This window comes from Halichoeres trimaculatus, unplaced genomic scaffold (assembly GCF_033239565.1).
Source record: "Halichoeres trimaculatus isolate MK-OKI-2021-1 unplaced genomic scaffold, fHalTri1.1 fHalTri1_scaffold_10, whole genome shotgun sequence".
NCBI lineage: Eukaryota > Metazoa > Chordata > Actinopteri > Labriformes > Labridae > Halichoeres > Halichoeres trimaculatus.
In genome coordinates this window covers 31027031-31043166 of record NW_027437187.1, presented here as the reverse complement: position 1 = coordinate 31043166, position 16136 = coordinate 31027031, and the positions used below count along the sequence as shown (strand labels likewise).

The window sequence follows — 16136 nt, the reverse complement described above, 5'->3', positions numbered from 1 at the left end:
AAGAACTAAATAATCTAAACGCATTTCTAATAAATGCCTTAAATCATCGTTTGAGATTCAAAAACTGTTGGAGCTTTAAAATGAATCAGGTTTAAAATTGAGCTACATGCCATTCTTTTGACAGGTTTAAATAAAAAAAAATCAAACACATTTTATTTAAAAAAAAACATCTAATATTGTTTATTTATCATAAATAACTAGTTTTTTTTGTTGTTTTTTTTTGCCCTGAACACAGGTTAGACAGAGAGTGGCATTATGTAAGACTTTGAATTTGTCAGACTTTCAGACTGTTTTCCAGAAACAAACATCATCAAATCAAAAAAAAGAAAAAAGAAAGAAAGAAAGAAAGAAAAGAAACGAAAGATTAAATCCTTCTTTGTTCAGTCCATGTTTTTAAAGATTTAAGTGCAGATCATCTCAGAGATGTTTTCTAGCTTTGTTAGCGTTTTGCAGATGAGTGAGTCACCGCTTTGGCAAACCGCTCACAGTGGACCCGCCCGTCAGGTCCAACCCCCGCCTCCTTCAGTAGCTCGTCCACTGAAAACAGAGAAAAAGAGAGTTGTCAATCAAAGGAGGTTCTGACCACTAACTGTATATAGAGTGGACAGCAGGGCTCCGCCATCCGTCAGAGGCGCCACCATTGGCACCGTTGGAGCTGGTTGAAATGAATATAATTTTTTTCTTTCTAGAGTCTAATATCCTCTTGGCTTTCACTCATGACTTATTTTACAATCCCGAAAAAATCAACAACAAAGGCAGCTGTCAACCATCGTTAAACGTGACGAGGCAGCCAAATGACATCTTCAAATCACCACAACAATCAGATGTGGGAAACATTTCTATGAGGTGTATTCATTTTTTAAAGTTTGACCGCAGCCCATCTGGAATGGCTGGGGAGATGGATTTTTTTGGACTATACTACAGCCAGCCATCAGGGGGAGCAGTTCCATCTATTTTTCAACAGTCTATGATTCTAACTCATTGCTTTAAGAATGTTCACTTTATTCCAGAATTCTGAGATCAGAGACAGAATTCTATCCTTGAGCTCAGAGTTCTAGAACACATGCGGTTCTCTCCATACAGAATATTTTACCTGCTGACACCTGATTGGTCGATTCAAATCAGACTGCAGACAGGAACCTGAACACTTCTCAGACTACACAATTTTTACACTTTTATTTTGTAAGTCTGTAAACATGTCTATTAATATCACTTTAGTTGTAGAAAAACTGAAAAAGTAACAGATTTTCATGAGATTGATGTGTCTTAAGTTTGCTGAAATAAATTGATACTTAGGCCCCGTTTACACGGAGACTCCCGCAACGATTCTTCCTTTGCGTTTTCAAAAGCCACCCGCGTTTACATGAGGACGGCGTGAAAACGATCCGCGTTCATACGACTCCAGGAGGACAAGTCTCCTCTTCTGTTCTTTCTTTTTCTGCCGTTTTGTTGTGTGAGACGGTCGGCAATCCAACCATAACGCGCATTACCGCCAACTACTGGCTCAACTGGAAATGTGGCTGAGCGCGGAGCCTTCACCTAAAACTGCGAGTGCGCATGCGGTGACGTCAGCGTTTCACCCTGAGACGCTCCGCTCTGTGTTTACACGAAGCTGGATGGCGGAGCGGATTCAGATCTTTCCACTCTGGGGAGCGTTTTCAAAAGTTTGCGTTTTCACTGAAAACGCAACGTGGTCTCGTCTAAACGGAAGGCCAAAACGCAACGAAATGTTTGCGGAATCGACCGTTTTCGGAGTCGTGTAAACGGGGCCTCAATAAAACATCAAGAGTCAAGGTTTATCAGGTCTGTTGTTAACACCTTACTGGCTGAGTTAATTAACAGTTATAGAAATAGATTGTTTTTATGTGTTTTTGCAGTCTAACAGATGTTTAATTGAGTTGAGATAATTGTAATTGATTGTATATGGACATGAGAAGTTCCCTGACCAATATATTGTGACAAAGTGGATCTGATACCATCTGTGGTATGTGTAGAATATTAATCAATATGTAATAATGAGATACAAAGGTCATTTCGGCTGCATCAAGACCTGATAGGGTATGTCGCAAATTTGCAACAACAGGCATCAAGGGGGCAAAAGGAGAAGAAAACTGCTTGTCAAATCCTTGTTTTGAATGACACAGACAGTCTTTCGTGAGAAAATATTAGGAATAAAATATCAGATCTGGAACGGATTGTCAGCTGCTGATACATTCAGATATCCATGTAAAGAGAGAAATAAATGTCCACGGATTGCGATGGGAGCCAGGATGTTTGGTTGTAAAACATCAAAAGACAAAAATCTGGGACTAAATCTTGCATGAGTTTGGGGATTTCTAAAAATCTTCCAGGAACCAACCATGAGGATAAATGCTTCTGTACGTTTGGATGCACATCATGTAAGTTTGTCTTACATCATTGTTATTGATTTGTGCAGCTGGATAAACAACAACGTTCCCCCTCAGCTGCGATTTAATCATCCTGAAAATCTGAGGTCTCTTTGAAAGTTCAGATATTCATCCTTATTTTTGCTTCAACTATCTGTCTGTTTCAGTTTAGACGCACAGCTCTGAAAAGTGAAACAAGCTGGTCTGAACTGGAAAAGGCTGAAATATCTTCTCCTCAAAGGCACTTCTCTCTGTTTTAATTGCCTCACTCCATTTTGACTGGATTAAAAACTGAAAATGTGACGTTTTCTTTGTTCTTTCTTTTTATTTTCAATTCTCTGTTTTCTTTTTTTTTTTAAGATATGTGCACAAGTGAAATCCTCACCACTCTGTGATGCCAACCCTCTGAAATTCTGTGGCTGTGCATAACAGGATTAAATTAAAAGCAGAAGGAAACAGTGCAAAGAACAAAGAGGAAGGTTTGGAAACAAGAAGGCAAAGTTAGCACAAAAAGAAGACTTTGGTGGATTAAAGTTGAGGGGGATTAAGAATGGATTAAAAATAATAGTGTGAATGTTTGTGTTTAAAGGGGGTAAAGATGTGTCTGAGCTGGAGCAGCTCTCACCTTCTCGGTGGGTCAGTTTCTCGCCCAGCCCGGTCAGTTTGGCTCTCAGCTCGGACGCCATGATGAATCCTTTCTGCTCCTTGTCAGCCATCCTCAGTGCCTCCAGGATCTCCTCTTCCGGCGCCTCCTGCTGGAGCTGGCGGTGCATGATGCTCAGGAAGGTGGAGAAGTCGAGCTCCCCGCCCACACCTGGAAGAAGAAATCCCCTTTTACCGGACTCATCTTTGACATTAGTGGAAACACAGAGTCCAACTGAGGACTCCCAGGATGCAATTTCAGAAGATGGAGGAGGGGAACATTAATCTCACTCTGTAAATATGAATAAGATGTTCAAACAGTGAAGCAATTAAAGTGAATGTAAGGAGCATGGGTGGGAGATAAGCTGGTGACAGTTTAAACATATTAAACTAACTCAGAGTGGAAACTGTGCGCTCACAAATACTGCAGAGCTTTACACAGTTTCCCAGCAGAAATACTCAAATACTCACGAGTTACACAACCTGATATCAGCAGTGACACATTTCACCATAATTTGCTCTGACTACCTGGTAAATAAGGCAGGAAAGTGACTCCAGCCTCCTTCCTCCTGACACGGTAAAACTGTGACACTGGACATAAATATGTGGAGGCTTTTTGCCGTCATCTTGCATTCAGTTTTTCTTCCCTTGTCCTGTTTTTTCACCCTGATCCTCCGTGATCCCATAAAAATAAAGACGGCTCAGATGACGACACAGTGAGCTCAGAAACAGAACAGATGATGGAAAACAGCTGAAATAAGATGAGAGGGGCTCAGTGTGTGAGCAGCCTGTCCTCACTGTGGTTCACAGTCACATCAGGCTGGTGTTTTATGTCCTGTTTGATGATAATCTGTTAATCTGTCACAGCCTTTTGTTTTACAGCTCTGCAGGGATCCAAAGAATTGTTAGTTTCAGTTCATGTTGTGTCAAACAAGGTGATGACATTCACCGTAAGACAGAGATACTCTAACAGGATGGCCTTTTCCTCCTCATATGAAGCCAAATTAATCAATCAGCCCCAAAATAGCCCCGGACTGTTCTGTTCTTTACATTATTGTTAATAATTATTCTCTAAAGTGTTTTATTTTTTCCAGATTTTTCCAGGTTTTTTTTCTAACAATACAGGAATAAGTTAGTATTTGAATAGTTTAAAGGTTCCATATTGTGCAAAAATCACTTTATTAAGTCTTTAACCGAAATTTGTGGGTCTTTAACTTTCCTCCCAGCCCACAAAATGTGATATTTAATGGCAAAACCTGTACTTAGTAGTGCTTGTGAATGTAAAATCCAGAAAGAAATCTCTCCAGCAGCAGGGAGGAGAATGCCAAAGTTGAAGAGCCATCACTGCTCTGTTTTTGGCTGTAAACAGCTACATAGTTCCATGCACGAGCTTCCCATCTCAGAAAAAGACAAGACTAAGTGTCTAGAGTTCATTTATCAAGGAAATATGCCAGCTACACTCAGTAAAACTGTGCATGGTGTGTGCTAGTCACTTCACGGCCGACTGCTTTTCCAACTTTGGACAGTACAACAGAGGGCTAGCGAATAGACTGGTCCTGAATCCAGGTGCATTACCAACCATCCACCAACAAACCTGGGACCCTGGAAATGTGAGTATTTTAAATGCTGTGTGCTGTGGAGCAGATGTAAGAGCTTTTCTTCAGTGTCCCCCTGTCTCTGTGTTAGCTTCAGGATGCTAACTTTAGCTGTGGTTAGCCTGTTGTTTTAGCCTGTAATGTTACGGTAAACAAGCTTCGCTGTTTTCTAAACATTGTGCACTCGGAGCTCGTGGTGCCGCTCTCAGTGACGCTGAAGAGCGGGGCGGTATCAGCGGTGGTTCATTTACATATGAAGGCCACGCCCACTAAATCAGAGCGTTCTGAACAGAGGGGCTATGAGAGCCTGGAAACAATGCTGCTGTGCTTGATGTATTGGCTTTTTGGACCAAAACATGTTACTACCATTTCATGAAGACATCAATGATCCATATTAAACTGTAGAAAAGGAGCAGAATATGGGACCATAAGACAAAATGAATACATTAATAAATGAGAGTTGGTGATAATTCTTTAAAAAATAATGGGACTGCCGTGAAAAAATCATTAACCTACAAATCTGTATAAGAAGAAGTAAAAACAGGAAATGATTGAAAAGAGCAGAAAATGAGAGGTATATAAAAAAATTAAATGACATGATCCATGCAAAATATTAAGATCAAAGCTATATATAAACAGATATAAAAATGAAAAAAAGGAACAATAGAATGAGATGGAGAAGACAAAAGGAATATTGAGGATGTGGAATTAGAGATGGAGACCATTAAAGCAAGTCGCTCCCTGCTGGTTTTGTGAAACACTGCAGGCACAAGACACTTATCTGCTACAACAACATTAAACACTGGTCTGTTCTTTCACACCCCAGCAGGGTGACACAGCACGCTTCATTGGGTTTCAGGATCCTTTACATGCGCTGGTGTGATACTAAAGATGAAACACAGGTGAGACAGTCTCAGGTGTACCTATGCTGTGGCTCAGCAGGTGACGATGAACCTCAGAGGGGGTGGGGTTTGATCCGAGGCATCGCATCACTGTGATCAGGTCTCGAGCGTCAATCTTTCCTTTACGCTGACGGTCGTAGAGAGAGAAACACTCTTTAAACTCTAAAAACACACAGAGAGCAGAGGTTTAGAGAAGCAGTGGGACACGAAGAGAAAAATAGAGCAGATTTCAACCTCTGTTATTTGACAAGATTTAGAAAATAATTCTTCAAGATACCTTAGAACATCAATCCATACATTATCTTTACTGCTTTCACCTTTTGGGGTCACAGGCCCCAGCTGCAATTGGGCACAGGGTGAGTAGAGATGTAGAGACTATTCACACTCAACCTGATGAGCATGTTTTAACAGCTGCACCACCATGCCTCAGAACACCATACACATTTATGTCCGTGGGGCCATTTATACGACAACAGTTTTAGGCTGAAACGCAAAGGTTTTGTTGCTTTTCAGCCTCGCGTTTACACGGAAACAGCGTTTCAGCCAACCTAAAACGTAAACTTTTGAAAACGAACTCCAGAGTGGGTTTTTTCTTCTGCAACGCTGCCGTCGCCGTTGCCGTGTAAACCGTAAGCTGGCGTTTTCAGTGGAAACGCTGACTTCACACTAGATCTTCCAAAAGCAGCTTCTGGACAAGACAGTTATAGCACCACCTGCAGGCCTGGCATGCTTACTACAGTGTTTTCAGTCCCTCTGTGTTTCCATGTAAACGCAGATTCACTGCGTTTTAGCATTTTCAGATGAAACAGTGTTGTTTAAATCTGGCCTGTGTTTGCTACTTCAGGCTATAGACTGTTATGGCTGATTTATGCTTGACGCTTGCCTTGCAGACAAATGACAGCATATTCACATATACGCCCCCTCATGCAGTCCTTTTCACACAGGAAATTTCCACGCTGTTTACACTCGAAAATTTCTAACGCACAGACTAGATGGCAGAAGAACAGGATCTCCTAGTGGTCAAAGTGTAGAAATACAGGCATCTGTATGACTCTTCACACAGAGATCACCGTGATAACAAGTGGTAAATAATTCATCGCGTGAAATTGCAGCCACTATTGGTAGAGAAGAAAAATCAGTTAAAATAACCTGAAAAAAATCTCTGGGACAGATATGTCATGTTGTAAACAATGGCAAACTTCATCCACTCTCATTTAGTACTCTGGTAGAAGTACGTTTGTGATACACTGCCCCCTGCAGTTTGGGAATGGACACCAACGGACGCCACGTGGGTGTTAAAAAGCATAAAAGCCTCACGTATTCTCTTGCGTGGATCTCGTACATTTCATTTGTGTAAGTCATGTTCGCGTGGAAAGCCTAACACAGCTTTCCGTGGCGTCACCCATCTGTTTCTGGGGGGTAGTCCTGAAGCCTGTCACCAGCTGAAGGAAATGCTGAACTTCCCCTAACTTTGGTCGATCTACTGTGAGGAGAAATAAAGGTGGTACAGATGTATCCGGGGCTAAAGCAGCTCTTGCCCTCACAGAGAAATTAGTTTAAAACATTTTTTGAACAAGGCAGTCTACTTGCAGCTTTTCTCTTTTCTTTATCAGTGTCACTGGTTACTCTTTTACAATCTGCTGACTGGAGAAGAGGAAATCCTCCCCATTTCTCCAGGCTTGAGGGAAATTTTTGGGTTCAGTGTCTTGTTCAAATACATTTTGGCCTGTGACTGCAGGAACTAGGATCACCACTGCCACCTTTAATTGGTGGCCACCATAATTTCTGCTGTATAGATCATCTTTTGTGAATGGGTGTGTATGTGGTTTCTGCTACTTCTGGAGCCAGCCTCTAGTGGACAATCAAGGAACTGCAATTGTAGCACTTTTAGCATCTACATCCCCATACTCGATTTGGTTTCATGTATCTTTGTCACCCTTAATTGAGTATCGACAAGTTTGTGACAGAGTGGATAATTTGAAAACTAAGCAGACATTTTTTTTTCACACTGATTTTAGATCCTTAACTGACCAAATGGTGATAAAGTAACCAAACAACCAACTCAGGATGAAAACAATCCAAGAAAATCCAATGACCTGCTGAACTCAACAACAAAACAGAAACAAAACCCTGGAATAATAAGGTCTTTGTCCTTTCAAAGCAGAAACATGAATCAGAATCCCCTCATTAACCTAAAACCTTTGTGTTTAATCACTTCAGCAGGTCGAGGAATTGAGCCAGCAGCAACAAGTGCTGCTTTGTGCTGAGGCAGGCACACACGAACGGTGTCCATGTTTCATGAGAAAGTATGAAGAAATAAAGTCACTCTGCTGACAGAAACAAGAGAAAATAAATAGTGTGTTTCTACTGGACTGACGAAGAAAGATGAAGTCTTACCGTTAATCTGATCCTGGGTCAGAAACTTTGCCTGAGAAGATACGAGAGAGACATCATGAGAGAAAGAAGGTAAAAAGTTAAATCTGGAGGAAAGTTCACTTATTTCTCACCATCCCTGAAGTGTATGTTAGTGTGTCAGCAGGCGGCTGGTCTGAACTCTGCTGTCGCGCAGGAATCTGATCCTTGCTGCTGTAAGATGAGGAATGCAACAGAGGCGGAGGATGGAAGTGGAAGGCTGGGACTCCATGCAGAGGGGGAGGAGGAGGAGGGGGTGCAGAAAACCTCCCTCCTCCTGCTGGTACAGGATGAGAGCTCAGTTTGCTTGCTTTAAAGGAGAAGTCTGTGGGCTGTTTTCAGGATTTTGTCAGTGGAGTGAATGATGAAACAGGAAGAAAAAGTCTTTGGAGTCTCTGAGGGAAATGTTTGAAAATAGTTAAGGTCTCCCAGCACGGCTGGGTTCAGACCTCCAACGCCTTCTCTCATCCAGTGAAATCCATGAAAATATCACAGTATGGACTTTTGGAGGTTATGAAAGAGATTGAAGTGAACGCGGATGTCTCCATAGAGGAGCAAACCAGACCACATGGATCATCATTTCTAACTGATATAAGGTTTGTGCAGTAGGATCCTTGAGCCCTTTCTGCACACTTTACATAAGTGGGACTCTCTGCAGACTTAGTGTGAAGGAATTACCCAGAGTTCAAAGCATTGTGATCTCAGCCTTAAAGGCTTAAACTGAAATACAGCCACTGAGCAGCACTCAGGGTGGAGTGTCTGTTTTTTCTTATTCCTCTTTCTCCTGACTTTTTCCCCACCATGTTTTAAAAACGTTGGGTTTTGTCATTTTAGTTTTGGCTTAATGAATAACTGCCAGCCCAGTTATCAGCATTTGATTTCCTCAGGTTTAGATTCTACTTGTTTGTTCATTTCTTGGAAATTTCTGGGCTTGTTTTGTCTCTTTAAAGGGGAGGTGTTGTGGTTTGTTTTTTTGTTTTTTTTCTTCTCTTTTAAGGCTTAAAACTGTCCCTCTGATACCCCTGAAGAAGCTTTACGTGATTTACAACACAAAAAAATCACATTCTCACACTGTAGTTTTAGAAAACCTTTATTTCAACTTCTGTCTGACACTCTTTATTTTAGCTGCTGTCTCTTTAAGACTCCCTGCCATACAGCCCACACCCCCACTGATTGGTCAGCCCTCTAGAGGCCTGTTTGGGGTGGAGCTTCATATCCATGTCTTTAAAATGGGGTAGCACAATACTGTCTCTTAAAGTTTTGTAAATGTTGAGGTTTAAGTGTGATATCTTGTTCGGCTTCCCGTTTGAAATGATGTAGTCTCCATTTTTGAGTCTTGTTTCTCAGTAGCAGAAAGCCAGTTTCTTTTAAAATAAGCAAAATGCATTCGAAAGTGAAAATCCACAATTTGTCCATAACAAAGGGGGAAAAAAAAACATGGAAGTATGGTAAGGATTATTCATTTCACAGTGATGGGTCGGTTTGAGGAGGAGGAGGAGAAAGAGGAGCTTATGCTATGTCCAGCTGTAGTTTTGGAGGAGGAGTGTGTAGACAGCTCGAGGCTGGGGAACGTAGATCAGCCCAGGGTGTTTTTTCCTCAGGACACCATCATCCCACAAACAGACCACCCAGACCGCCACGAGGAGCAGAGCTGCACAGAAACTGACAAACAGAGAGATCTTTGAGAAGTCTGCTGAAACACTTTCCCACCTGGAAAACAATGAGGCAGCGCTAATGTTTACCTGTAGAGCATGAAGAGGCCGTTGCTGTCAGGAACAAAGCCTCGCCTCCTCTGGTGCATCACTGTGGCTGTCATGGCGAACAAGGTGAAGATGAAGAGGATGAAGGTCTGTCCTTCAGTGATTAGAAACCTGACAGGAGGAAGAAGAGGTTTAGAGGGTTTGTCCACTAAGAGCTGAGTGTCAAGGATTCAATCCCCCCTTTACTGAACCAAACTCTGACTGTTGGACACCGTGTAGATCAGGGGTCAGCAATCTTTACTTTTATATGAGCCATTTGCTTCAACTCACCTGGATTAAAGTCATTCAGGAGCCACAAAATCTACTTTATCTTCACAATAAAGACAAAAAAGCGTTTAAAATTCTGAACATAAAATCTAGTAAATTATTATCTAAACGAGAGGGTTTTTTTTGCGTGTTTATAAAATTGTCCATGCGATGTCTTAGTTTTTTATTTTTAATAAATTTGCAAATAACTTGAAAAAAAATAAAAAAAATAGCAGTTTCATAGATTTCATAAATTTGCAAAATTTACAAAATTTAAATAAGTTGCAAAAAAATGTAAAAAATTTTGAATTTCAAAAATCTGCCAAATTTTCAAAAATCGTACAAATTTAAAAATTTTGCATATTCTAATTAGTGGAACTTAAATTACTTGCAAAAAAATAGAAAATTAAAAACGTTTTTGAAATTTGCAAAAAAAAAATTGGACTTAATTTTTTTCAAAATTTCCCAAAAAGTAAAAAAAAAATTTAAATTAAAAAAGTTTGCCGAAATGAAAAAATTAAAGCTTTATTGCAAGAGGTGATGCATATTTCAACAAAATATTAACACATGACTTTATTTTGTGTCAATGTCTTTGATATTCAACAGCCTCTGTAAAAAAACAAAAATTATTTATTTCAATCATGTTTTTTTAAGCTACAAGGAGCTACAGCAAAGAGTAGTGTAGTGGCTGAAACTGTTTCTCTTTATATTCAGCAGAAGCTTTTAAAAAGTTTTTTTTACTCATATATCAATCTTAAAATATGTTACCACTGATATAATTTCTAACATGTGCATAAAGGGAAAAACACTTTGAATTCCTGACTTGCTTCTTCATTTGTGTTCTCAGCCTTAAGTGCTCTTCTGTCGGTAAAGTAATTAGTCAGCAACACCTGAGAACCACCTGATCAATAATTACTGACACACACACACACACACACACACACACACAGACAGAGAGCGAGCAAAACAAACACACTCCGCTGCAGGCGAAGCTCTGTTTTTCATCAAACAGCAGTAACTGCCTGAGTTCAGCTGTTAACCGAAAACAGCCTGAGGTCGAACTCTAACAATGAACTGTCAGATAAATGAAACTAAAGCTGTTTCTCGGAATGGATTCTCTCTGTAATGTATTCACACACTTAGAATAACAATCCGAGCCTGTCAGAGACAAACAGAAAATCTTTAAGAGGACAGACCTGCCTAAAAGGATCAGATTGATTTCATTACAGCCTGTTTTCTGAAAAAATAGAAGAAGCACGCTGAAAACACCTAACACCACTCTAAGAGGGCGCGCTATGTGAAGATAGATGTACAGAAATAAAATGTAATATTGCAGTAACACAGTCTGACCAGTAGTAGGCAGCATTGGGAGTGAGGAGCATCCACCCTGCAGGAGGCATCTTCTCCTCCTGTTTCCTGCGACTGAAAGAGCCGCTAAAGAAGAGGAAGAGGACGAGGAAGAGAGGGACATACCTGATGGAGATGGTACAGAGAAAACTAACTGTAGCTAAATCAGCATCAACACAAAGGGTTTATTTACAGTCACAGAATTACACACGATATCAATCAGAAATCAACAATAAAAAGAAGACAAATTGAAAGGTTAAAGAGGGGGTATTCAGCTTCCCCTGTGCAGATTTTCGAACCTGTACTTATTCATACGTTGCAGAAATCCCTGAATCTGTCTGTAAACTGCTCAAAACACCCCGTTCCAAAAAAGAAATGAGATCTTCAACAGGCTTGATGGGACTTGATGAAGTGATGAGGTCATTCATGAGGGTTTTTGAACTCGTTCATGACTAGTTGGAGGGGCGGGCCTCAAACACCAAGGTTTGCACATAGCTCTGTTCAAGACAGGCCTCCAGAGGGCTGGCCAATCAGAGTGAGGGGGATATGGAGTGGGGAGCCTTAGGCCTCGCCTACATGATGTTTCACCCCAAAACACCAAAACAGAAAGAAAACCAATCTGTGTTTAAATGGAAACACTAAGAGACTGAAAACGCTGTAGTAAGCATGCCAGGCCTGTAGTTGGCGCTATAACTCTCTTGTCCAGCAGCAGCTTTTAGAAGAGCTCCACGAAGTAGATTAAGCCATCTGCGTTTTAGGTCGGCTAAAACCATTTCCATGTAAACGCAACAATACTTTTGCATTTCATCCTAAAACTTGCCTTGTAAACAGCGTCTTAAAGAGACAGCAGCTAAAACAAAGTGTTTCAGACACAGGCTACAAATTTTTTTAATATAAAAGATCGGTGTAGGAAAATATGATGTTCTTGAGCTGTAAATCATGTAAAGCTGGGGTACCAGTGGGACAGTAGAATGACTGAATAGAAGCACAATACCCCTCTTTAAATGTAAAAAAAATGTATGATAACAAAAGATTCAAGAAACAATGAGAAAAAATAGAAAATGAAAGGCACAAAGATGAAAGTATTACTGAAAGAAAGCAATAAAATACGAATAAATTAAGTCAGTTTTCTTACCACATGAGATGACCGAGGGTGCCATCAAAGTAAAACAGAAGCTCAAAGGCTTCAATCTGCAAAATAAAAACATCTTATCTTTTAATCCAATAAAGGCTTTCAATGAATATGTTATTGGTACATATACCATTTCACTTTTATAGCCTCCAGACTCTCAAATACAAATCTGGACACTGTTTATAATTTGTAGAAACTCACCAGAGAGGATGTTTTTAGAGTCTGAATCACTGGATTTTCTCTGACGGACAGGTGCAGCTGGTAGCCAATCAGAAGGAGCCGTCGGGTGATGGCGTCAGCCACAAATTGGAGGGTGCTTCCAATGACTACAGAGATGATGCCGAGCTGGATGGCCAGAAGAGGCAGCTTCCTGGGGCTGCGTTCAAGCATCTGCAGGAACAAAAACACAAGCTTAGATGAGAAAATCTGCTGCTTTATGAGAGTTTTAGTTGGTTTGTGCTGGAATGTTTCACGCTTTGGTTACTTTAAGCAGGATGAGCGGGGTGATGATGTTGTACAGGAGGTGGAGATATTCTGCAACACCCGGACGGTTCAGAGGAATCCAGTCTGCAGGGAAGACGAGCTGAGGAGAGATTTACCAGCAGGAATCAAAGATTTAATGTTGGATTCACCCTGTAAGGTCACTTCAAAGAGCTTTTTACGATGAGATAAAATCTTTTTACCATTGCAACAGGCCGACCCACATCCAGGATCAAGTTTTGGATGGTGAAGCAGAGCCAGAGGTCGAGGTGGAATCGAGGCTTGGAGGAAAGAACTGGATCCATCTCTGCAGAACCACCTGACCGGCTACAAAACAGAGACATGACAGAGGAGACAAATTTCTAATTTTTCTGATATAAAAGGCTAATTCTATTGTCTCCTTTGATCAATAATAAATTTGAAGATGGATGACAATACCGCTCCCCAAAAGTGAAGACAAGACATTCAAAACTAGATGCAGCGAATTCAGCCTTTGATATCAGATTTTTTTTCTGGCTTTCAGGCTTCAGCCATTTTATATATTAATGCCATGATTGACAGCTGTGTTTTGACAAATGAGACTCCTACAGGACTGTGAAAGAACTAAGAGGTGAAACATTGCACACATCAACACAAGAGTCATTTATCGATCCATAACTGTGAAGTCACACAAGAATCTGCTCTGCTGTGGAGTGGACCCACCTGAGGGAGCTTGATTTCAGATCAAGCAGGGACGACCAGAGTGTGGAGGAAGAGTTTTAGGGGGGGGGGTCAAAATCTGAAAGTGTTGCTCCCTATCTGCGCTCTTACATCAAAGAACTCAGCTCTTGAATAAACTCAGTATACACTGTGTAAACACAAAGAAACCTCCATAAAATGTGTTAAAACTTGCAGGATATGGCCTTAAAAGTTCTCTGACTTCATACCAGTAGGAACTCAGATAAGGATGTATGTTTAGACGTTACAGAGCTGTGTGATAAATGAGAGCTATGAGTGGAACTGGTAATGAAAATCAATGGGACAAACCTGCACATTAGAGCTGCTGCATGCAGAGCAGAGTTCTGTCTCCTCCGGATGGGCGGTTGCATCCTCCTCTCTTGATCAACTTCTGCTCCAAATATTCTGTTTATGATTTTAAAATGAATCTCAACCAGCCGTAGAATCATTTATCTTGATTAGCCTCTCCTCGGTCATATCCTCCTGAATTTTCCCTCCTCGTAGCCTCAGTTTGAACCTGACTGCCAGTCTTCTCAGTGGGTTGACATAAAGCAGAATAATTTCAACCCCCCGACTCTATGCAGGTTGATCCAGCAGCAGCAGATAATCCTGTAATCTGTATAAACCTCCTCCCAGATTTTTGATTAGGCAGCATTAATCTGATCTGGTGTCGGATGAACTCAGGTGAAGGCCCCTGCAGCTGGGTTCAACAAAACAAATATCTGTAAATAGATTTGAGCACCAGTGGAAAAAAGGAAACACATGAGAGCTATATGAGGACTGTTTAATTACATTTGGTTAAAAACAAAATTATAATAAGTTTTTTTATCAGGCCCAGGGAATTTTCAATAATGTTAATTGTTTTCATTTTACCGTTACTTTGAATGTATTTAAAAGTGACAACAACCCAAAAAAAATGGGCTTCAGCCTTTTGGAAACCATAAAAAAGGGGGGAAACAATCATGGATAAAATAAAGCTCAAATCAGGCTACTTATTTTTCTATGACAAGTTTCTTTTTCCTGTCTTTTCAAAATGGCATCCATCTCAACAAACACATTTTATGGGAAGAGCAAAGGTAAGCATGATATTTATATCTAAATTGTTTTTCAATGCAATACTTTGATGGTTTATGATGATTTAACATCTAAGGAACATTTTGAGTGAGTTTTTAGAGCTGAATTTTTTTTTTTTTTTTCAGGGAGAAAATTACTAATTAATTCATGTGTACTGTAGTGCACATCAGGACTTACTTCATGTTTGTTTTACATTCTTACTAGAATCATTGAAGGAGATTCAGACATAGATCTTTCTGAAGAGGAGAGTGAAGGAAGAATAGGTGAGACAGGAGAGGATGATGCAGATGAGGAGCAAGATGATTTTAACCAAGATGCAGAGCCAGAGGAAGCTCATCAAGACGCAGGGCCAGAGGAAGTGCGCCATCACCCTTTATGGGTCAAAACCAGCACGTAGGCTTTTAAATCAAAGATATTTTCAACATAACCACACAAAATGTTCATTTCTGAATTTAATTCATTTGAATTCCATTCCATCAATTGAGTGTTCTGACTTTGTCTTAGGTTCAAGCCTGTATTAGAAGAACACAGAAATACAGATGATGGTACCCTAATGAGCCGCAGAGACTGGAGCCCTCAGCAGTACTTCCAGCAGTACATTGATGAGAAGCTGATTGAGGATCTGTCTTTCTTCACCAACCAACACATAGTAATGACTTCAGGCAGCAACACGAACACGACGCCAGAAGAGATCAAAACCTCTTTAGGAATCCCTCTTTACATGGCGTGCCTTGGATACCTCAGGATTAAAATGTTCTGGGCTGCTAAAACAAGGGTCCCAATCATAGCTGACTGCATGACAAGAGATCCCTTCCACAAGATCCGATCTTCCCTTAAGGTGGTCAATGATCTGGATTTGACAGAAGAGGACAAGAAAAAAGACCCCCTCTGGAAAGTCAGACCTGTTCTAAATAGAGTCCTCCAAGGCTGCCTCAAGATGCCCCGACCAACAAAAGTCTGTATCGACGAACAGATGGTGCCATTCACCGGCCGGTGTCCAGTTCGTCAATTTGTGCCTGGAAAACTGAATCCAACAGGATCGAAGGTGTTCATTCTTGCAAGTCTAAGTGGTCTTGTGTTGGACTTTGAAACATACAGAGGAAAGAACACCTTTGCTCAAATCCCAATGATGGGAATAGGGGGTAATTCAGTCATGTGCTTGACTGACACAGTTCCCAGAGGAACACTGGTCTACTTTGACCGGTATTTCACTACCATCAACCTTCTGGAAGCTCTTCTAGAAAGGGGCCTGCCTGCCACGAGAACAATTCAGAAGAATCGCTAGAAGAATGCCGATTCAGTTCTGACAAAGTCCTGAGTTCAAAGCCCAGAGGATCATCAGAGATGATTGTGCGAAGACCTGATGAAATTGCTATCACCAAGTGGATGGATAACAGGCCTGTTATCATGGCATCCACTGCACATGGGACTGAACCCCAGGA

The 16136-nt window shown here is 40.8% G+C and overlaps 2 protein-coding genes across 2 annotated transcripts; both read right to left on the bottom strand.

Annotated features, from left to right (window-relative positions):
* Nucleotides 1-256: 256 nt before the first annotated feature.
* calml4b (calmodulin-like 4b) lies at nucleotides 257-8195 on the bottom strand. The gene is made up of 5 exons (XM_074678075.1): nucleotides 8034-8195; nucleotides 7924-7954; nucleotides 5548-5688; nucleotides 3013-3201; nucleotides 257-537 (listed from the first exon to the last, which is right to left on the bottom strand). The coding sequence occupies exons 1-5, from the start codon at nucleotides 8034-8036 to the stop codon at nucleotides 440-442; spliced, it is 462 nt and encodes a 153-aa protein (XP_074534176.1). The 5' UTR covers nucleotides 8037-8195; the 3' UTR covers nucleotides 257-439.
* A 1243-nt stretch (nucleotides 8196-9438) lies between these two features.
* On the bottom strand, nucleotides 9439-13208 carry cln6b (CLN6 transmembrane ER protein b). The gene is made up of 7 exons (XM_074677257.1): nucleotides 13107-13208; nucleotides 12908-13006; nucleotides 12625-12813; nucleotides 12427-12482; nucleotides 11295-11417; nucleotides 9681-9809; nucleotides 9439-9600 (listed from the first exon to the last, which is right to left on the bottom strand). The coding sequence occupies exons 1-7, from the start codon at nucleotides 13206-13208 to the stop codon at nucleotides 9453-9455; spliced, it is 846 nt and encodes a 281-aa protein (XP_074533358.1). The 3' UTR covers nucleotides 9439-9452.
* Between the last annotated feature and the right edge of the window lie 2928 nt (nucleotides 13209-16136).

Bases quoted from the DNA above. Each gene is read 5' to 3' on its own strand.
- calml4b (XM_074678075.1), bottom strand. The intron at 5,689-7,923 runs GTAAGACTTCAT...GTGTGTTTTTAG, and splicing joins GACCCAGGATCAGATTAACG to AGTTTAAAGAGTGTTTCTCT. The intron at 538-3,012 runs GTGAGAGCTGCT...CTCTGTTTTCAG, and splicing joins GAAACTGACCCACCGAGAAG to TGGACGAGCTACTGAAGGAG.
- cln6b (XM_074677257.1), bottom strand. From the start codon at position 13,208: ATGGATCCAGTTCTTTCCTCCAAGCCTCGATTCCACCTCGACCTCTGG. The intron at 13,007-13,106 runs GTAAAAAGATTT...ATCTCTCCTCAG, and splicing joins TGGGTCGGCCTGTTGCAATG to CTCGTCTTCCCTGCAGACTG. The intron at 9,810-11,294 runs GTCAGACTGTGT...TCCTCCTGTCAG, and splicing joins CCCAATGCTGCCTACTACTG to GTTTCTAATCACTGAAGGAC.